Source organism: Oncorhynchus nerka, linkage group LG7 (assembly GCF_034236695.1).
Source record: "Oncorhynchus nerka isolate Pitt River linkage group LG7, Oner_Uvic_2.0, whole genome shotgun sequence".
NCBI lineage: Eukaryota > Metazoa > Chordata > Actinopteri > Salmoniformes > Salmonidae > Oncorhynchus > Oncorhynchus nerka.
Window position 1 is genome coordinate 74,790,844 of NC_088402.1, and position 23,547 is coordinate 74,814,390.

At 42.0% G+C, this 23,547-nt stretch overlaps 1 protein-coding gene across 6 annotated transcripts in view; it reads right to left on the minus strand.

The window, feature by feature from the left end:
- LOC115132407 (rap guanine nucleotide exchange factor 3-like) overlaps positions 1–20,972 on the minus strand; it is a 61,957-nt gene extending 40,985 nt beyond the window's left edge. For 4 of the 6 annotated variants that reach the window (XR_010464411.1, XR_003864065.2, XM_029665021.2 and 1 more), the window contains exons 1-3: positions 20,803–20,972; positions 15,808–15,893; positions 9,982–10,026 (exon numbers count right to left, since the gene is read on the minus strand). Coding sequence is in view for 4 of the 6 variants with exons in the window: in XM_029665021.2 (XP_029520881.1) it covers positions 9,982–10,026; positions 15,808–15,893; positions 20,803–20,821 (150 nt within the window). In the remaining 2 variants the exon portion in view is untranslated. Of the gene's footprint in view, positions 1–9,981; positions 10,027–14,313; positions 14,708–15,807; positions 15,894–20,802 lie in introns of those variants that run through there. The other 2 variants (XM_029665023.2, XM_029665022.2) reach the window with 2 other exon arrangements.
- Positions 20,973–23,547: the final 2,575 nt, after the last annotated feature.

Here is a 23,547-nt window from a genome sequence, read left to right on the forward strand (position 1 = left end):
TGTTGGAGATCTTACTGTATGTTGGAGATCTTACTATATGTTGGAGATCTTACTGTATGTTGGAGATCTTACTGTATGTTGGAGATCTTACTATATGTTGGAGATCTTACTGTATGTTGGAGATCTTACTATATGTTGGAGATCTTACTGTATGTTGGAGATCTTACTGTATGTTGGAGATCTTACCGTATGTTGAGATCTTACCATATGTTGGAGATCTTACTGTATGTTGGAGATCTTACTGTATGTTGGAGATCTTACTGTATGTTGAGATCTTACCGTATGTTGGAGATCTTACTGTATGTTGGAGATCTTACTATATGTTGGAGATCTTACTATATGTTGGAGATCTTACTGTATGTTGGAGATCTTACCATATGTTGGAGATCTTACTGTATGTTGGAGATCTTACTATATGTTGGAGATCTTACTGTATGTTGGAGATCTTACTATATGTTGAGATCTTACTGTATGTTGGAGATCTTACCGTATGTTGGAGATCTTACTGTAATAATCTGCTCAGACCCCAACCAAGGAACATCAAAAGTCGTGCTATAAATTCACAGACAACACAAAGATTCCTTGATGCCCTTCCAGACTCCCTCTGCCTACCCAAGGACGCCAGAGGACAAAAATCAGTTAACCACCTAACTGAGGATCTCAATTTAACCTTGCGCAATACCCTAGATGCAGTTGCACCCATAAAAACTAAAAAGAAATTCTCATAAGAAACTAGCTCCCTGGTACACAGAAAATACCCGAGCTCTGAAGCAAGCTTCCAGAAAATTGGAACGGAAATGGCGCCACACCAAACTGGAAGTCTTCCGACTAGCTTGGAAGGACGGTACCGTGCAGTACCGAAGAGCCCTTACTGCTGCTCGATCATCCTATTTTTCTAACTTAATTGAGGAAAATAAGAACAATCCGAAATTCCTTTTTGATACTGTCGCAAAGCTAACTAAAAAGCAGCATTCCCCAAGAGAGGATGACTTTCACTTTAGCAGTGATAAATTCATGAACTTCTTTGAGGAAAAGATTATGATTATTAGAAAGCAAATTACGGACTCCTCTTTAAACCTGCGTATTCCTCCAAACCTCAGTTGTCCTGAGTCTGCACAACTCTGCCAGGACCTAGGATCAAGAGAGACGCTCAAGTGTTTTAGTACTATATCTCTTGACACAATGATGAAAATAATCATGGCCTCTAAACCTTCAAGCTGCATACTGGACCCTATTCCAACTAAACTACTGAAAGAGCTGCTTCCTGTGCTTGGCCCTCCTATGTTGAACATAATAAACGGCTCTCTATCCACTGGATGTGTACCAAACTCACTAAAAGTGGCAGTAATAAAGCCTCTCTTGAAAAGCCAAACCTTGACCCAGAAAATATAAAAACTATCGGCCTATATCGAATCTTCCATTCCTCTCAACATTTTTAGAGAAGGCTGTTGCGCAGCAACTCACTGCCTTCCTGAAGACAAACAATGTATACGAAATGCTTCAGTCTGGTTTTAGACCCCATCATAGCACTGAGACGGCACTTGTGAAGGTGGTAAATGACATTTTAATGGCATCGGACCGAGGCTCTGCATCTGTCCTCGTGCTCCTAGACCTTAGTGCTGCTTTTGATACCATCGATCACCACATTCTTTTGGAGAGATTGGAAACCCAAATTGGTCTACACGGACATGTTCTGGCCTGATTTAGATCTTATCTGTCGGAAAGATATCAGTTTGTCTCTGTGAATGGTTTGTCCTCTGACAAATCAACTGTAAATTCGGTGTTCCTCAAGGTTCCGTTTTAGGACCACTATTGTTTTCACTATATATTTTACCTCTTGGGGATGTTATTCGAAAACATAATGTAAACTTTCACTGCTATGTGGATGACACACAGCTGTACATTTCAATGAAACATGGTGATGCCCCAAAATTGCCCTCGCTAGAAGCATGTGTTTCAGACATAAGGAAGTGGATGGCTGCAAACTTTCTACTATTAAACTCGGACAAAACAGAGGTGCTTGTTCTAGGTCCCAAGAAACAAAGAGATCTTCTGTTGAATCTGACAATTAATCTTAATGGTTGTACAGTCATCTCAAATAAAACTGTGAAGGACCTCGGCGTTACTCTGGACCCTGATCTCTCTTTTGAAGAACATATCAAGACCATTTCGAGGACAGCTTTTTTCCATCTACGTAACATTGCAAAAATCAGAAACTTTCTGTCCAAAAATGATGCAGAAAAATTAATCCATGCTTTTGTCACTTCTAGGTTAGACTACTGAAATGCTCTATTTTCCGGCTACCGGATAAAGCACTAAATAAACTTCAGTTAGTGCTAAATACGGCTGCTAGAATCCTGACTAGAACCAACAAATTTGATCATATTACTCCAGTGCTAGCCTCTCTACACTGGCTTCCTTTCAAAGCAAGGGCTGATTTCAAGGTTTTACTGCTAACCTACAAAGCATTACATGGGCTTGCTCCTACCTATCTCTCTGATTTGGTCCTGCCGTACATACCTACATGTACGCTACGGTCACAAGACGCAGGCCTCCTAATTGTCCCTAGAATTTCTAAGCAAACAGCTGGAGGCAGGGCTTTCTTCTATAGAGCTCCATTTTTATGGAACGGTCTGCCTACCCATGTCAGAGACGCAAACTCGGTCTCAACCTTTAAGTCTTTACTGAAGACTCATCTCTTCAGTGGGTCATATGATTGAGTGTAGTCTGGCCCAGGAGTGGGAAGGTGAACGGAAAGGCTCTGGAGCAACGAACCGCCCTTGCTGTCTCTGCCTGGCCGGTTCCCCTCTTTCCACTGGGATTCTCTGCCTCTAACCCTATTACAAGGGCTGAGTCACTGGCTTACTGGGGCTCTCTCATGCCGTCCCTGGAGGGGGTGCGTCACCTGAGTGGGTTGATTCACTGTTGTGGCCATCCTGTCTGGGTTGGCGCCCCCCCCTTGGGTTGTGCCGTGGCGGAGATCTTTGTGGGCTATACTCAGCCTTGTCTCAGGATGGTAAGTTGGTGGTTGAAGATATCCCTCTAGTGGTGTGGGGGCTGTGCTTTGGCAAAGTGGGTGGGGTTATATCCTTCCTGTTTGGCCCTGTCCGGGGTGTCTCGGATGGGGCCACAGTGTCTCCTGACCCCTCCTGTCTCAGCCTCCAGTATTTATGCTGCAGTAGTTTATGTGTCGGGGCTGGGGTCAGTTTGTTAAATCTGGAGTACTTCTCCTGTCCTATTCGGTGTCCTGTGTGAATCTAAGTGTGCGTTCTCTAATTCTCTCCTTCTCTCTTTCTTTCTCTCTCTCGGAGGACCTGAGCCCTAGGACCATGCCCCAGGACTACCTGACATGATGACTCCTTGCTATCCCCAGTCCACCTGGCCATGCTGCTGTTCCAGTTTCAACTGACCTGAGCCGTAGGACCATGCCCCAGGACTACCTGACACGATGACTCCTTGCTGTCCCCAGTCCACCTGGCCATGCTGCTGCTCCAGTTTCAACTTCCACCTGACTGTGCTGCTGCTCCAGTTTCAACTGTTCTGCCTTATTATTATTCGACCATGCTGGTCATTTATGAACATTTGAACATCTTGGCCATGTTCTGTTATGATCTCCACCCGGCACAGGCAGAAGAGGACTGGCCACCCCACATAGCCTGGTTCCTCTCTAGGTTTCTTCCTAGGTTTTAGCCTTTCTAGGGAGTTTTTCCTAGCCACCGTGCTTCTACACCTGCATTGCTTGCTGTTTGGGGTTTTAGGCTGGGTTTCTGTACAGCACTTTGAGATATCAGCTGATGTACGAAGGGCTATATAAATACATTTGATTTGATATGTTGGCGATCTTACCATATGTTGGAGATCTTACTGTATGTTGGAGATCTTACCATATGTTGGAGATCTTACTGTATGTTGGAGATCTTACCGTATGTTGGAGATCTTACTGTATGTTGGAGATCTTACCATATGTTGGAGATCTTACTGTATGTTGGAGATCTTACTGTATGTTGGAGATCTTACCATATGTTGGAGATCTTACCATATGTTGGAGATCTTACTGTATGTTGGAGATCTTACTGTATGTTGGAGATCTTACTGTATGTTAGAGATCTTACCGTATGTTGGAGATCTTACCATATGTTGGAGATCTTACCATATGTTGGAGATCTTACTGTATGTTGGAGATCTTACTGTATGTTGGAGATCTTACCATATGTTGGAGATCTTACTGTATGTTGGAGATCTTACCGTATGTTGGAGATCTTACTGTATGTTGGAGATCTTACCATATGTTGGAGATCTTACTGTATGTTGGAGATCTTACTGTATGTTGGAGATCTTACTGTATGTTGGAGATCTTACCATATGTTGGAGATCTTACTGTATGTTGGAGATCTTACCGTATGTTGGAGATCTTACTGTATGTTGGAGATCTTACTATATGTTGGAGATCTTACTGTATGTTGGAGATCTTACCGTATGTTGGAGATCTTACTGTATGTTGGAGATCTTACTATATGTTGGAGATCTTACTGTATGTTGGAGATCTTACTATATGTTGGAGATCTTACTGTATGTTGGAGATCTTACTGTATGTTGGAGATCTTACTATATGTTGGAGATCTTACTGTATGTTGGAGATCTTACTATATGTTGGAGATCTTACTGTATGTTGGAGATCTTACTGTATGTTGGAGATCTTACCGTATGTTGGAGATCTTACCATATGTTGGAGATCTTACTGTATGTTGGAGATCTTACTGTATGTTGGAGATCTTACTGTATGTTGGAGATCTTACTGTATGTTGGAGATCTTACCGTATGTTGGAGATCTTACTGTATGTTGGAGATCTTACTATATGTTGGAGATCTTACTATATGTTGGAGATCTTACTGTATGTTGGAGATCTTACCATATGTTGGAGATCTTACTGTATGTTGGAGATCTTACTATATGTTGGAGATCTTACTGTATGTTGGAGATCTTACTATATGTTGGAGATCTTACTGTATGTTGGAGATCTTACCGTATGTTGGAGATCTTACTGTAATAATCTGCTCAGACCCCAACCAAGGAACATCAAAAGTCGTGCTATAAATTCACAGACAACACAAAGATTCCTTGATGCCCTTCCAGACTCCCTCTGCCTACCCAAGGACGCCAGAGGACAAAAATCAGTTAACCACCTAACTGAGGATCTCAATTTAACCTTGCGCAATACCCTAGATGCAGTTGCACCCATAAAAACTAAAAAGAAATTCTCATAAGAAACTAGCTCCCTGGTACACAGAAAATACCCGAGCTCTGAAGCAAGCTTCAGAAAATTGGAACGGAAATGGCGCCACACCAAACTGGAAGTCTTCCGACTAGCTTGGAAGGACGGTACCGTGCAGTACCGAAGAGCCCTTACTGCTGCTCGATCATCCTATTTTTCTAACTTAATTGAGGAAAATAAGAACAATCCGAAATTCCTTTTTGATACTGTCGCAAAGCTAACTAAAAAGCAGCATTCCCCAAGAGAGGATGACTTTCACTTTAGCAGTGATAAATTCATGAACTTCTTTGAGGAAAAGATTATGATTATTAGAAAGCAAATTACGGACTCCTCTTTAAACCTCGTATTCCTCCAAACCTCAGTTGTCCTGAGTCTGCACAACTCTGCCAGGACCTAGGATCAAGAGAGACGCTCAAGTGTTTTAGTACTATATCTCTTGACACAATGATGAAAATAATCATGGCCTCTAAACCTTCAAGCTGCATACTGGACCCTATTCCAACTAAACTACTGAAAGAGCTGCTTCCTGTGCTTGGCCCTCCTATGTTGAACATAATAAACGGCTCTCTATCCACTGGATGTGTACCAAACTCACTAAAAGTGGCAGTAATAAAGCCTCTCTTGAAAAAGCCAAACCTTGACCCAGAAAATATAAAAAACTATCGGCCTATATCGAATCTTCCATTCCTCTCAACATTTTTAGAGAAGGCTGTTGCGCAGCAACTCACTGCCTTCCTGAAGACAAACAATGTATACGAAATGCTTCAGTCTGGTTTTAGACCCCATCATAGCACTGAGACGGCACTTGTGAAGGTGGTAAATGACATTTTAATGGCATCGGACCGAGGCTCTGCATCTGTCCTCGTGCTCCTAGACCTTAGTGCTGCTTTTGATACCATCGATCACCACATTCTTTTGGAGAGATTGGAAACCCAAATTGGTCTACACGGACATGTTCTGGCCTGATTTAGATCTTATCTGTCGGAAAGATATCAGTTTGTCTCTGTGAATGGTTTGTCCTCTGACAAATCAACTGTAAATTTCGGTGTTCCTCAAGGTTCCGTTTTAGGACCACTATTGTTTTCACTATATATTTTACCTCTTGGGGATGTTATTCGAAAACATAATGTAAACTTTCACTGCTATGTGGATGACACACAGCTGTACATTTCAATGAAACATGGTGAAGCCCCAAAATTGCCCTCGCTAGAAGCATGTGTTTCAGACATAAGGAAGTGGATGGCTGCAAACTTTCTACTATTAAACTCGGACAAAACAGAGGTGCTTGTTCTAGGTCCCAAGAAACAAAGAGATCTTCTGTTGAATCTGACAATTAATCTTAATGGTTGTACAGTCATCTCAAATAAAACTGTGAAGGACCTCGGCGTTACTCTGGACCCTGATCTCTCTTTTGAAGAACATATCAAGACCATTTCGAGGACAGCTTTTTTCCATCTACGTAACATTGCAAAAATCAGAAACTTTCTGTCCAAAAATGATGCAGAAAAATTAATCCATGCTTTTGTCACTTCTAGGTTAGACTACTGAAATGCTCTATTTTCCGGCTACCCGGATAAAGCACTAAATAAACTTCAGTTAGTGCTAAATACGGCTGCTAGAATCCTGACTAGAACCAACAAATTTGATCATATTACTCCAGTGCTAGCCTCTCTACACTGGCTTCCTTTCAAAGCAAGGGCTGATTTCAAGGTTTTACTGCTAACCTACAAAGCATTACATGGGCTTGCTCCTACCTATCTCTCTGATTTGGTCCTGCCGTACATACCTACATGTACGCTACGGTCACAAGACGCAGGCCTCCTAATTGTCCCTAGAATTTCTAAGCAAACAGCTGGAGGCAGGGCTTTCTCCTATAGAGCTCCATTTTTATGGAACGGTCTGCCTACCCATGTCAGAGACGCAAACTCGGTCTCAACCTTTAAGTCTTTACTGAAGACTCATCTCTTCAGTGGGTCATATGATTGAGTGTAGTCTGGCCCAGGAGTGGGAAGGTGAACGGAAAGGCTCTGGAGCAACGAACCGCCCTTGCTGTCTCTGCCTGGCCGGTTCCCCTCTTTCCACTGGGATTCTCTGCCTCTAACCCTATTACAGGGGCTGAGTCACTGGCTTACTGGGGCTCTCTCATGCCGTCCCTGGAGGGTGCGTCACCTGAGTGGGTTGATTCACTGTTGTGGCCATCCTGTCTGGGTTGGCGCCCCCCTTGGGTTGTGCCGTGGCGGAGATCTTTGTGGGCTATACTCAGCCTTGTCTCAGGATGGTAAGTTGGTGGTTGAAGATATCCCTCTAGTGGTGTGGGGGCTGTGCTTTGGCAAAGTGGGTGGGGTTATATCCTTCCTGTTTGGCCCTGTCCGGGGGTGTCCTCGGATGGGGCCACAGTGTCTCCTGACCCCTCCTGTCTCAGCCTCCAGTATTTATGCTGCAGTAGTTTATGTGTCGGGGGGCTGGGGTCAGTTTGTTAAATCTGGAGTACTTCTCCTGTCCTATTCGGTGTCCTGTGTGAATCTAAGTGTGCGTTCTCTAATTCTCTCCTTCTCTCTTTCTTTCTCTCTCTCGGAGGACCTGAGCCCTAGGACCATGCCCCAGGACTACCTGACATGATGACTCCTTGCTATCCCCAGTCCACCTGGCCATGCTGCTGTTCCAGTTTCAACTGACCTGAGCCGTAGGACCATGCCCCAGGACTACCTGACACGATGACTCCTTGCTGTCCCCAGTCCACCTGGCCATGCTGCTGCTCCAGTTTCAACTTCCACCTGACTGTGCTGCTGCTCCAGTTTCAACTGTTCTGCCTTATTATTATTCGACCATGCTGGTCATTTATGAACATTTGAACATCTTGGCCATGTTCTGTTATGATCTCCACCCGGCACAGGCAGAAGAGGACTGGCCACCCCACATAGCCTGGTTCCTCTCTAGGTTTCTTCCTAGGTTTTAGCCTTTCTAGGGAGTTTTCCTAGCCACCGTGCTTCTACACCTGCATTGCTTGCTGTTTGGGGTTTTAGGCTGGGTTTCTGTACAGCACTTTGAGATATCAGCTGATGTACGAAGGGCTATATAAATACATTTGATTTGATATGTTGGCGATCTTACCATATGTTGGAGATCTTACTGTATGTTGGAGATCTTACCATATGTTGGAGATCTTACTGTATGTTGGAGATCTTACCGTATGTTGGAGATCTTACTGTATGTTGGAGATCTTACCATATGTTGGAGATCTTACTGTATGTTGGAGATCTTACTGTATGTTGGAGATCTTACCATATGTTGGAGATCTTACCATATGTTGGAGATCTTACTGTATGTTGGAGATCTTACTGTATGTTGGAGATCTTACTGTATGTTAGAGATCTTACCGTATGTTGGAGATCTTACCATATGTTGGAGATCTTACCATATGTTGGAGATCTTACTGTATGTTGGAGATCTTACTGTATGTTGGAGATCTTACCATATGTTGGAGATCTTACTGTATGTTGGAGATCTTACCGTATGTTGGAGATCTTACTGTATGTTGGAGATCTTACCATATGTTGGAGATCTTACTGTATGTTGGAGATCTTACTGTATGTTGGAGATCTTACTGTATGTTGGAGATCTTACCATATGTTGGAGATCTTACCATATGTTGGAGATCTTACTGTATGTTGGAGATCTTACTGTATGTTGGAGATCTTACTGTATGTTAGAGATCTTACCGTATGTTGGAGATCTTACCATATGTTGGAGATCTTACCATATGTTGGAGATCTTACTGTATGTTGGAGATCTTACTGTATGTTGGAGTTCTTACCATATGTTGGAGATCTTACTGTATGTTGGAGATCTTACCATATGTTGGAGATCTTACTGTATTTTGGAGATCTTATGACATGACACAGTAACGTGGGACATAATTTGATGCAATACGACACAACATAGGCCACATAGTAAATGTTTAACCCTAAAGACCTAAAGATTCAAGAGGTTAACTACACTACATTCAATATTTAGTGTACTTTCATTCACCATTTCCACTATGCTTCTAATCTATGGTGTTTCTATGGTGTAACAGATTATTTAAGGGTGAGGTCAAAATGGCTGAAATGAATAACGTTCCTACTCAGTGACCTTGTTTGTTTCTCTTCTCAGGAAGATTGTGATTCATCAGAAGATTCATCAGAAGCCAGAGCAGATTTATGAAGGCTAGCCGTAGGGGTGTGATGCACATACACTCCAAAAAGGTCCTTCGGCTGTCCCCATAGGATAACCCTTTTTGGTTCCAGGTAGAATAATGTTTTTCCCCAGGTAGAACTCTTTTCGGTTTCCATGTAGAACCCTCTTTGGAAAGGGTTTTACATGGAATCCAAAAGGGTTCTCCCTGGAACCAAAAAACTGTTCTTCAAAGGGTTCTCCTATGGGACAGCCGAAGAACCATTTTATGTTCTAAATAGCACTTTTTTTTAATAAGAGTGTATTGTGGGCGGCAGGTAGCCTAGTGGTTAAGAGTGTTGGGTCAGTAACTGAAATGTTGCTGGTTTGAATCCCAGAGACGATTAGGTGAAAAATCTGTTGATGTGCCCTTGAGCAAGGCACTTAACCCTAATTGTTTCTATAAGTCAATCTGGATAAGAACATCTGCTAAAATATAAATTCTCTCTCTCTCTCTCTGTTGCTCTCACTGTCTCTGGACTAGCATACTATGTACCTGTTTCATGGTGTCCTGTGTGTCAAGAGCCTCTGGCAGGGCGGTCTATGGGAAAGAAAGAAAGACACATGTACTATTAAATAATTTCACTCTCCATCATAGGTTCATATCCTATTCAGAAGGCCTATAATATCAAGGCATTGCTGAAAAATAAGGCCTATAATATATTATGGCTTCCTCTCATAGGCATTCCAACAGAACTAGCTCAACTGATTGTTCTCAGAAAACACTGGGTGGGACCAGAAAGGTTGGATGAATCTGGAATATTCTTATGTTTAATGAGATACATATTTTTGTGTACATTGTTTGTTTTCAGGGAGGGTTTTCTGTATGTCAATTGGTTAAGCCAATATATGGATCTGGTGTAAACCAAATGACATATGGGTAAATCCTCCTCTCAAATCAAATGAACGTTTATTGGTCACGTACAGTTTAGCGGGTGTTACAGCAGGTGCAGTGAAATGCTTATGTTACTAGCTACTAACAACCCAAATAGCACTGTAGCAATAATCAAATGCAATCTATGCATATGTACACCGGGATCATTTACACAAGATCAGCTAAGATCACCTGATGTCATCAACACCATCCTGTAGACTAATTCCCACTTCCTCTTTTAAGGGTTTATAACTCTTATTTTATGATCCACTTACAGCCTCTCTACATGTGTTCCCAAGCCAGCTGCTAAATTACATGATATAGATGGGATCTGCTAGCTAAGGTGTCAGAGGAGTTACACAGTCACTTAACATGGGCCTTTGTTCAGGCCACTCTCTCCTGTATCTTTCCAGGTCTGGTTAACTGATGAGTGCTTAGTGCCTTGCCTTGAGGGCTACTCAGAAGAAAAGACAGACGACGTAACATACAGGTCCTATATTTTCACTGTGTCACAGTGTGAGATCGTCAGCTTCATCGATGAGAACAATAGAAATATGGAACGTGACGAGATATTATCATCTCTTCTCTTTTTGTGTGGGAGCTTGTGCTATGCTTGGGTATCAAATGCAGCAAGATGAAAATAGTTTGAACCCCTCAGCTCCATTATTGCAGTCAGAACACTATATGGACTCGGAAAGATAGAGACGGATAAGAAGGTGATAATGGGTAAACAGCTGTCTGCTTCAACAGACACATTTCTGTAATCTATAAAGAATATAGACGAAAAAGTATTCTTCTTCCATTCCCTATACTTAGATATTGTTCCATTTTTCTTTACTTATTATTTTACTGGATAGTTTGTCTCTTAAGTCAGGTGTACAATGCTCATTCTCCACGCTCCTAGCATGGAGAACTCTCCACCCTTTATTTCTGTTGACAGAGTGTGCTGGTTGTCTTCCAGCCAACTCTGTCACATGCTCCCAACCAGAGGGACTTACCATGCTCCATTGTTAACTCCTACAAAATAGACTTACTGGAAGTCTCTCTCATGTGTGCTGTCTTGTATGCTCTGTCAATCTCAGGGCAGCAAAACCATGCCTGTAGAGGTGTCACTTCTTGGTTAATCTAGCATCACACAGACACACCTGTAGACTTTAGAGACTTTGATTATTTTCCTTCACTCACATCTTAGAGAAAACTCAAGTCCTGGGAAGGCAGCAGTGGAAAATACCAGATGCCATGTCCTGTCCCTCTTATCAAGAAGTGCCCTTTTTGCTATGTACCTCTATGAATGTGAGGCATTTTGTCCTGCTCTATCTCCAGAAGTCACCACCACCACCCCAGCTGTAGTATGCAATAAGCAGGGCCATTTTCTTTAACCTTTATTTAACTAGGCAAGTCAGTTAATAACTAATTCTTATTTACAATGACAGCCTACCAGGGAACAGTGGGTTAACTGCCTTGTTCAGGGGCAGAATGACAGATTGTTTTCCTTGTCAGCTCAGGGATTCGATCCAGCAACCTTTCAGTTACTGGCCCAATGCTTTAACACTATTGCCATTGGGGTAAGGACAGGTTCTTATTAAACATCTAATTATAAACAACAACTCTCTCTGTCGTCAAATGCTACCAGTGGTGGTATCTTACCACACGTATCACACGTCTCAATTAACTACAGTTAGCTGGCTCCCAGTTTGAAGCCAGTTTAATTGGGTCCAATATTAGTGCATGCAGCCCATGAATTCCAGACACATCATCAGATACACACAAGGATAATGTGGAGCCACATATGCTTTAGTAATACTGTATTGATGTTTGTCTGAACATCTACGGTAAGGTTGGACTCGAAATACTGTAAACGCACCAGCAAATCAGCTCCAAATGATTGTAATGATGGAAATCTGTTCCAAAGCCATCCCACACATAATATGTGATCATTTACAAATGTAACCAAGGTTTGAAATGATTATGTTTTAGTCAAATATCTGTTTGGGCTTCTTTCAGGTCATTTGCAGTTTACAAATGATTTGTAATTATGTTCCAGCCCCTGACCACCTCAAGAAAAAACTGAATCTAGTTGATGATCCCTGGTTTTTCCAAACTTGGTATTGTATGTTTAGCTTTTAGTAGACCTTCTCACTAGCAACTTTCCTACAGCAATTGCAATGAATAATCTCAGGCGTTTGATAGCATTGCTCTATTGATCTATTATAGGGTTGTAGTTGTAGTTGAACCTCCAGCCAGGCACTAGTGCACCGTAGCTTTACGAACATTAAGCACATGGACTACATTAAGATATGATCATTGCCATAGGGTGTCCTATGTAATTAATCAACTATAGGCTTCTTAAAGACAAACAACATCCAAATAAACAAATGAATAAACACAAAAACTCCTTTTACAAGATGATATCTATAGCCGTTCCTAAACCATTATTCACTCATTCTTACTTGTGAAGTAATAATAAGTAATATCTCCATTGAAGTCCCAATAGCACCTGGAAATATGTTGTGTCTAGTAGGCTCCATATTGCCAAACATACAGTGTATGTATATGTGACTTTTTTTAAAAGCACCTTGTTCATTTGATGTCATATTTTTCATGCATGAAGCCTTATCGAGGTACATTAAGGTCATCACTGATGCAGCTAACCATACAGTCTTTAAACTAGTAACTCTAGATTAGTATATTCTTCCTGACCTATTCAATAACAAAGTCAAAGTCAAATTTAGCTCCTCCTTGAGGAGCACTATTCTGAATCTTCCTGTGGCTGAGGGAAAATATACATTGTTGTATCCCCTGTAAATTGAGTTGGGGGATTGAGGTGAACAATAAACAATGCACCATTAATAACCAGAGTTTAATGCACCAATTTGTAAGTCGCTCTGGATAAGAGCGTCTGCTAAATGACTTAAATGTAAATGTAATGTAAATGTAATCAAACTTTGGCTGGGTCTTTGTTACCTTCCTCTCCATACTCAAGACAATAGAGAAGTCCACTGCTCAGTCTAACCATTCTCCACATGCTCACATACAACGCAAGACGCTGCTTTTGTTTTGGGGACACATACAGACTGTGTCACAGTGGATGTGGTGAGCCTTCTTCCCCCCTCTTCTTCCCCCCTCTTCTTCCACCAACACAGTGTCTGACTCTTACTCCAGAGCCCCTCACTCTACACTCCTGCAGTGCACACCACCCTCCCACACATCTCACACAGACACAAATAGCACAATCACACACAGCCAGATACAATCATATAAGCTTTAATGCTGAAGAAGTGCTGCAGTGTTTTGAAGTGTGATCCAGATTCCCTCCTCTTGCAGTGTTTACAGTAACAGGGATGATCAGTGAAGTGTACATTGTGTGAGAAAGGTAGAGACAGTGCATATCAAGTGCAGCCACTTGCAGCCACGTCAGACTTTCTGTAGAGATTGCTTTACTTCCCACCACCTTCTTTTCATCAAGTAGGCTACTGTGGCGCAGCATTACTACCTATACCGTGAGCCTCACTCTCAAAACATATCCCCATAATACGCTATATTATTTATTGAAGGCCTATAGTTTACTGTGAAAACATTGTTGCCATGGGTTGCAATATTATGAACATATTTTCAGTCATAGTCATACTTTCAGAAGATAGAAAATGTTTTTTTTATGGAGAATTATATTATGACTCATGAGCACTCACCATCCTCATCATCAATCATCAACCATCACAATCCTCATCATTAGCATCACCATCATGCATTATCTTCATCATCATCATCAGACCATCTCAAAGCTAAATAATTCCACGTGGTAAAGACAAAAAATGATGATGATGAGTAGTGATGATGATTATCATTATTAGGCTACAATATGATTAGCCTACTAGCCTAACGTTACTGTCTTTTAACTACTGTTGGAATGTAATTCTACATATAGAGTATAATTTCTAGGCAGTAATAACATACCCAACTGATGCCTCGAATGCTCGATGTTTCCACAGAATAACGATCCGGGAAAACTCGATAATTGTAACTCCGGAACAGATGCATATTTTTTTCCAATCAAACAGAACAACTTTCCCGGTTAGTGGATCTGCGGTAATAACGCATGACGAAGACGGCACCTCCAAGCATGTCTACCCGTTACAGACTCAGGACCATTACAACAACATTGGATACTGACTCATTGCATGACCAATTGAATCCACACATGTTGCCCTTCTGTCACCAAAGCCACAAGTCTACATTATCTGTATCCGACCGGACTGCTGGTTAGGCTACTGTGCTAACATGAAAACTCAGCCAGGTCCCTTCCAACTCGCGCGACGTTGCTGCCTCTGCTCTGTGGAGAGACTACAACCCACTTTCAATCAGCCTCAACTCTCTCAGCACAGGCGCATGATTGTCACTTTCCGTGAGCACACTTGCTCTCAAATGATTCCCCGCTGCTCAATAAGGCATTATCATTAAAGTAATAAAAAATCGTCTGCCTCTTCAGAATGATATGATTCTCTATTCACTGCAGCAAATTTACTTTTTTCCCCCACAACATTGCAGTTGCATGGCATTTTGGGAGTCTTTCCAAAAGCTGATCTAAACTTTTTGTATAGCCTGCTTCTGTATGGGTCTCCAATATATTGTTTTGCTATTAGGTCAGTCCTATCTGATTCCAAAACACACCACAATGTCGAGCCTGAGCCCAGGCCTGCAGCTTCAGCACTCTGTTTGACCTGCCAGATGAGATGGATTTAAGGAGAAGTAGGGGGTCTATATCAAATATAAGTGTTCATAATGTTCCAGAACAGCTTCAGTGCACCTTGGCATGTGACACCATTCTACCACAAGAAATTCCATCATTCGTTTTTTTGTTGATGATGGTGGAAAACGCTGTCTGGGGAGCCACTCCAGAATCTCCCATAAGTGTTCATTTGGGTTGAGAACTGGTGACTGAGATGGTCATGGTGTATGGTTTATATCATCAAACCATTCAGAAACCACACATGCTCTGTGGATGGGGGCATTGTCATCCTATGGGGGCATAGCCATGGTAGCGAACATAATGGCCTTCCCAGCATTTTTATACATGACCCTTAGCATGATGGGATTTTTAATTGCTTAATTAACTCAGGAACCAAATCTGTATTATTTTGTCAGATACCTTCCACTGGGCACACACTGGTTGAATCAACGTTGATTCCATGTCATTTCAACGAAACTACCTTGAACCAACGTGGAATAGACGTTGAATTGACATATGTGCCCAGTGGGCTTTAGCCTCCCCCTGATATATAGGTGATTTTTGACATGGGCAGAATTAAGTCAGAGAACACCATTCTACTTTTAAAGATGCTCATTGGGACTTTAAGATTCGTTTTGCTGTGGGGAATTTGGTGTTTGTGTTATGAAGAGGGAGAACTCTGGGTGTCTTGGTGACCTGATGTATAAACATGATAAACTTACTTCCCCCTCCTCTGGTGTTATCCGTCTGGATGGAAACAGGATAGATTTGAAGAAGGTATCCATGGAGAACATGGCTGAAGCCGTCACTAGGTAAAATAAGACAGAGGGAGAGGAAAGACAATTGGATTTAGTTTCCTCTAGCAATGTTCTGGGGGGGGGCAGTCTATCTTGGCAACATCCTTCAGAGTTCACCTGGAGGGCAGGAGTTAGGAGATGTAAATCAGTAGAATGTCCGGCTGGACAGATCTTGTCCAAAATGGCACCCTATTTTCTAGTTTATAGTGCACTACTTTTGACTCTAGTAGTGCACTATATAGGGAATAGGATGCCATTTGGGACACATCCTAGGTCTCTCCCAGCCATTGTTCCAGCAGGGAGCAGCCCTTCCTGTGGCTGACCCTACTGAGGGTGTCACAGCCCACTCTCTGTTTATTTATCTCGATCCAGACACCAATTGTTTTTCTTCAAAGTATTTTGCAGTTTTGGATTTCACCCTTCCTCACTCTATCACTGCCTCTAGAGACAGTAGGTGAGCAAGTTAAGGGTGTTCACAAAACTGGTTGCCTAGTGGTTGGGCGGTAACCGAAACAGGTTGCCTAGAGGTTGGGCGGTAACCGAAACAGGTTGCCTAGTGGTTGGGCGGTAACCGAAACAGGTTGCCTAGAGGTTGGGCGGTAACCGAAACAGGTTGCCTAGTGGTTGGGCGGTAACCGAAACAGGTTGCCTAGTGGTTGGGCGGTAACCGAAACAGGTTGCCTAGTGGTTGGGCGGTAACCGAAACAGGTTGCCTAGAGGTTGGGCGGTAACCGAAACAGGTTGTCTAGTGGTTGGGCGGTAACCGAAACAGGTTGCCTAGAGGTTGGGCGGTAACCGCAACAGGTTGCCTAGTGGTTGGGCGATAACCGAAACAGGTTGCTTAGTGGTTGGGCGGTAACCGAAACAGGTTGCCTAGTGGTTGGGCGGTAACCGAAACAGGTTGCTTAGTGGTTGGGCGGTAACCGAAACAGGTTGCAGTAACCAAAATGCAGTAACCGAAATGTCGCTGATTCAAATCCCCGTGCAGACTAGGTTAAAAAAATCTGTTGATGTGCCTTTGAGCAATGCACTTAACGTTAATTGCGCCTGTGAGTCGCTCTGGATAAGAGCGTTTGCTAAATTACTAAAATGTCAAATGTACAACAAACATCTAACCCCAAAATATCACCCATTAAACACTTACAGCCTATGTGAAATGTCTCATCCCTTCAAAGCAAGCCAAAAAACCTCTCCCTGTACTTCTGAGGAAAACAATCCACCTGAAAAGCAGGCAACAACAATCTCTTACCAAATATGACTTCCTGAGGACTGCAAAGGATGTTTTGCCTATCTGCGATCCTGCTTAGACAAGACCAAAAATTCCCAAACAAACAAATAAACAAAAATGTACAGTCTGTGGTGAAGACGCACAGACAACACGGCAAGGGAGGCAGAGTGAGCTTCAGAGGCTCTAGTGTTTGTCTCTGTCTCGCTCTCTCTTTCTCTCCCTCTATCTCCTGAATGCCTTCCAGGGACTCCACCATGCTAGTTCAAGAATCCTCCCAGTGAAGAAGGAATCCAGTTTTCATTCTTATGACCTCCTCGGGGAATGTCAACATGTCCGTTTGTTCGATAAGGAATAACACATGCTGTAGCTAGCTGCTAGGCTCCATCAGATAGCATCTCACAGAGCAACCTCCATTGTCTAACTGCACAGCAGAGTGTCATGAGGGCTGCAAATGTTAATGTTTTATTTTAATTCTGTAGTTTAATGGTTTGGTTGAATGGGTTAGTCTCACTGAAAAGGCTTATATTAATACATATCTGTTGAGGAAAACTATATCCGGTTTACATAATGACCAACAAATATTTTCTAATCATACTTTTGTTAGGACTGGGAGAATTAAAATAATTAAATCCTTTCACACCTATGATTGCTTTATCAGGAAACAAATTGGAACACAAGCCAGTAAACACTGTGTTTGAGCTCAGGAACAGCTGGACCTAGGGCTAGGCCCTAAGGCGGTGGCAACTACAGTAGATTCAGCTATGGGACAATTTTTTGTCAGAGCAGATAGACTGGGGGCCTGAAGATAATTCTAATAACTGTTACACTGCAAATTGACCACAACTAAGTCTAAAAATAGATTGTATTTTAAAATAAGAATAATTTTATACCTTGAATTACATTGAGACACGATCACATATGTTTCTTGGGAACAGATGTCCTAAATTAAACTCATTTTTAGGTGAATTCCTTGTGATTTTACAGTCTTATTTGTTTTGACCAAAAGCTTTGGGGGGTCAAAAAAGATTACTTGGAGCCTCTCTTGCATTTTGTGAATTGAATGCCGCCACCTAGTGAATGCATACTCACACTACAGTCTCAGTCACTGTCCTCAAGTAATCTACATTTGAGTGGCCCTGTGGACTAACAGTGAGTCATTTTGACATATTAATTCCATTGAGTTTGAAGAGATATGATCCCCCTCCCCCTCATTTTTGATTTCATCTGTGCATTAATTTACATATTATATTCCTGTCAGTAATCTGGGAATACTGAACTTGTTTGCTTGTTTAAATGACATAGATTTACAGTTTGGATAAACAAGAAGAGGGGAGTCAATGTTTTTTTCCCATGAGAAGCTTGTCATCAACTCATCAGTGTAAGTGTTTGTGTCTGTCTCTATGACTGTGTGTGTGTTTTACTCATACAGGAGGTCCTCTGGGAAAGGGAGTGGGATTTCCTGCATCACATCTACGCCCATTTGGAATGTGCTCTTAGCCAGCTGTCTTTGCTGTGGCTCTTTGTTACAACTGCCTGTAACACACACAACACACACACACACACACACACACACACACACACACACACACACACACACACACACACACACACACACACACTGTACAAGACGGGGACAGCACCTCATGGGACTCCCTTTTCCATGTTCCTGGAAAAATACCTAAATTACTGTACAATATGCACTATCCTCTTGCTGTACTTGGGCTCTAAAACTCTAAGCACATTTTCAATAGATTAAGTACATAACATACATAGAGTCACTTTTTTTTAACCAAACTTAATCAGTGTTTCATCTAGAAATACATGTTCCACATTGCAGTACATGGTAATATAAAGTAATTGCCTTTCACAATGCAATGCTCATATTACCTTTGATGTGATTCTCTTCTCTTTTGATAAAATACATTTACTTTGATATATGACATTTACGTAGCAGACACTTTGTCCAAAGTAACAACAGTCCACACATTTTGGTATGTGGCCCCAGTGGGAATTGAACAGTGGTGTAAAGTACTTAAGTAAAAAATACTTGTAAGTACTAGTTCAGTAGTTTTTTGGGGGGTATTTGTACTTTACTTTACTACTTCTATTTTTGGCAACTTTTACTTTTGTCCACTACATTCCTAAAGAAAAGAATGTACTTTTTACACCATACACTTTCCCTGACACCCAAAAGTACCTGTTACATTTTCACCACCCTTCTTCAGGCCATGAATGAGGCATGCAATGGTTTCATTCCAGACCTACTCTATGTCAGGCTTGGATTTTCCATGCCAAAAGGTTTTTCCCTAGGTGCATGAACAATGAGGATATTTACTGCAATTTTGATAAAAACCTATTACCAAATGCTCAAGACAAGCTTGTTGCAAACTTGTGCCTGCTAAGCATTATGTTTCTTTCATTTGATTACATTGTGAAAAATATCTTCAATGATCACACCTTGATCATAAATGGGATGGAAATGATGGAAATGTGATGTTCAGTCATTTTGAATGGGTACTGTAACTAAGTGTATTGCCTAATGTGAACACTACTTTCAAAGGGCGATTGTGAAACATGTACTGTATCTTACATTTTTTTGCTATTGGATTAACAGGTTGTTAAAATAACTAAATTGAGATTATATCAATCAGTATGTTGTGTTTTGGTGATTACACCAATATAGTCATTATATTTCACACTAAACTTATATTTTTATATCAATGGTTGTGTGGTGAAAGATGTATAGAAACAAAATGAATGCACAATTGAAGGTTTTGAATGTAAGACAGGCTGCGTTACAAGTGTTACCAATATGGAGTTTTGTACTAAGATACAAAAAAGCACATTTTACTTCTGTCCTGAAAGTCTGTACAGTACAGTACATACACTCTTAGAAAAAAGGGGTTCCAAAATTGTTCTGCGGCTGTCCCCATGGGAGAACCCTTTTTGGTTCCTGGTAGAACCCCTTTTGGTTCCAGTTGGAACTTTTTGGGGTTCTACATGAAAGGGTTCTACATGGAACCCAAAAGGGTTCTACCTGGAACCAAAAGGGTTCTACCTGGAACCAAAAGGGTCTACCTGGAACCAAAATGGGTTGTTCAAAAGGTTCTCCTATGGGGACAGCCATAGAAACCTTTTGGTTCTAGATAGCACCTTTTTTTTCTAAGAGTGTACCCGGGAACTTTTCCCATCCTCCCACTCGCCTTTTCCTTCCTATCGTCTCCCTTGGGCCTGGCCAGTTAGAAAGTAAAGAGAGGATGTCAGAGTATTTATTCACCTGACCCTATGTTCATAGAGGAAGGGAGGACTGCTTATACTGACAGACAAGCAGACAAGTAGACTCCCTCTCTTTATACCTCACTGAAATGCTTATTCCTGTTGTCCAACAGCACATTCAAAAACACAACTGTTAGAAAGTCCTGTGCCTGAAAGGCAACATGTGGGGAGCTGAGGCAATCTGCTCCTGATAATCCAAACCAACTTGGTTTGGTATCACATACATTTACAAATTCCTTCTTACCTGTATTTTGAATGCACCCCCTCAAAAAAGTAACAAACTAACTTTATACTAAATTATTGCCACAATGAGTAAAAAATATGACTTGTTTTTCTTGAAGCTCATAAATTATATTTCTGTAATTTTGCAGTCTGTCTGTCTATACATGTGTGGTAACAAGCTAAAGTCTTCATACCTGATACCTCCTCTGCCATGTTTCAGTCTCCGCGTTCTGTTTTGAGAGCACAAAGCTGTCTTCCTCTTTCACGCTCCTCTCCTTTTGATATGCCAGTACCTCACAGATACGGTTTGTGAGCTTTGTGAGCTTTGTGTGTGTGTGTGTGTGTATGTGTGTGTCAGCTTCCTATGGCTGTCTGATTGGATATGACTAGTGTGCCCATAGGAGCTTGGGATGGCAGCATGGTGGAGGTGGATAGGGGGAGGTAGTCACGGTGGGAGTTGTCCTAAAATGGCCCCTACTCTGCTACACCGTCACAGTGTTACAGTAGTACTTACCTGTACATGATGTGATGCTGACCATGACGGTGAGTGAGGGAGGGGAGTGAGGGCGAGAAACATCTGTGTATCATTGTCTCTGTGGAGTTTGGATAAATGCATCAAAATATTTTACACATATTGAATACTAACTCATTGTTAAAGCAAAGCAAGGATCTGGTTTACCTTTGTGAAAGACAGTCGAGTCCACACTATGATAACCACACCGGAAAGCTAAGCTGTCTCTGTCTATATCCTATTAATCATAAATGAATAATAATTTGTTGTGCTGTAGAATTAAGATACCTTTAGATATAGTACATTTGTGCCAGCAGCCCACCACCCTCTATCACACCAGTGGCTTTCCTCTGAAACTAAGCAGGATTGGTCCTGTATTGGTCCTGTCCAGATGCTGCTGGAAGTGATGTTAGAGGGCCAGTAGGAGGCACTCTTTTCTCTGGTCAAAAAAAGATCCCAATGTCCCAGGGCAGTGATGGGGGACATTGCCATGTGTAGGGAGCTGTCTTTAGGATGGGACGTTAGACAAGTGTCCTGACTCTCTGTGGTCACCAAAGATCCAAAGGCACTATCATAAGAGTAGGGGTGTTAACCCTGGTGTCCTGGCTAAATTCCCAATCTGGCCACCATACCATCATGTTGTTGCTATAAAATGTGTTCTCAGTCAACATACCTGGTAAAATAAGGGTTGCATATTTTTTTGGGGGGAGATACAGTGCGTTCGGAAAGTATACAGACCTCTTGACTTTTTACACATTTTGTTACCTTACAGCCGTATTCTAAAATTATTATTATTTTTAATGTTCCTCAATCTAGACACAATACCCCATAATGACAAAGTCAAAAACAGGTTTTTAGAAATTGTTGCAAATGTATAAAAAAAATGGATTGATTAATTTATTTTGTACAGTTAAAAACGATTTAAAAGTAGAAAAAAGAACCCAGAGGACGAGCGTTAAAAACACTTCTTTCATGTTGCCGGGATATCCATGATCCGTTTGTCATGACCGTCGTATGAATAAGTGGGCCAAGGCGCAGTGTGAGTAAAGGTCCACATTTTTAATGATAGTGAAACTTCCAAAACAACAAAGATATAACGATCGGGAAATACGTCGCACACATTGGCACTCAAACAAAACAATATCCCACATCGCAGGTGGGAAAAAGGACACACTAAGTATGATCCCCAATTAGAGGTAACGATTATCAGCTGCGTCCAATTGGGAACCATACACACACACACACCAACATAGAAATATAATACCTAGAAACCCCCCTAGTCACGCCCTGACCTAAAACACCATAGAGAACCCCGAGGGCTCTCTATGGTCAGGGCGTGACACCATTCTATTGTTGCATCTACTGTATAGTGCATTCAGAATGTATTCAGACCCCATTAATATTTCCACATTTCGTTATGTTACAGCCTTATTCTAAAATGTATATTTTTTTCCACCTCATTATTCTAAACACAATACCCCATAATGACAAAGAAATGTTTGCAAATGTATTAAAAATTAAAAACAGAAATATCTTGTTTACATAGGTATTCAACCCCTTTGCCATGAGACTCGAAATTGAGCTCAGGTGAATTCTGTTTCCATAGATCACCCTTAAGATGTTTCTACAACTTGATTGGAGTCCACCTGTGGTAAATTCAATTGGTTGGACATGACTTGGAACGGCACACACCTGTCTATATAAAGGTACCACAGCTGACAGGACATGAGGTCGAAGGAATTGTCCACAAAGCACCGAGACAGGATTGGGTCGAGGCACAGATCTGGGGAAGGGTACCAAAACATTTCTGCAGCATTGAAGGTCCCCAAGAACACAGTGGTCTCCATCATTCTTAAATGGAAGAAGTTTGGAACCACAAAGACTCTTCCTAGAGCTGGCCTCCCGGCCAAGCTGAGCAATCGGGCGAGAAGGGCCTTGGTCAAGGAGGTGAACAAGAACCTGATGGTCACTCTAACAAAGCTCCAGAGCTCTTATGTGGAGGTGGGAGAACCTTCCAGAAGGACAACCATCTCTGCAGCACTCCACCAATCAGGCCTTTATGGTAGAGTGGCCAGATGGAAGCCACTCTTCAGTAAAAGGCACATGACAGCCCCCTTTGAGTTTTCCAGAAGGCACCTAAAGGACTCTCAGACCATGAGAAACAAGATTCTCTGGTCTGATGAAACCAATATTGATCTCTTTGGCCGGAATGCCAAGTGTCACGTCTGTAGAAAACCTGGCACCATCCCTACGGTGTAGCATGGTGGTGCCAGCCTCTTTTTGATTTTGAGACTTTTCAGGATTGAGGCAAAAATGAATGGAGCAAAGTACAGAGAGAATTTTGATGAAAACCTGCTCCAGAGCGCTCAGGACACAGCCAAGACAACGCAGGAGTGGCAACTCTCGGAATGTCCTTGAGTGGCCTAGC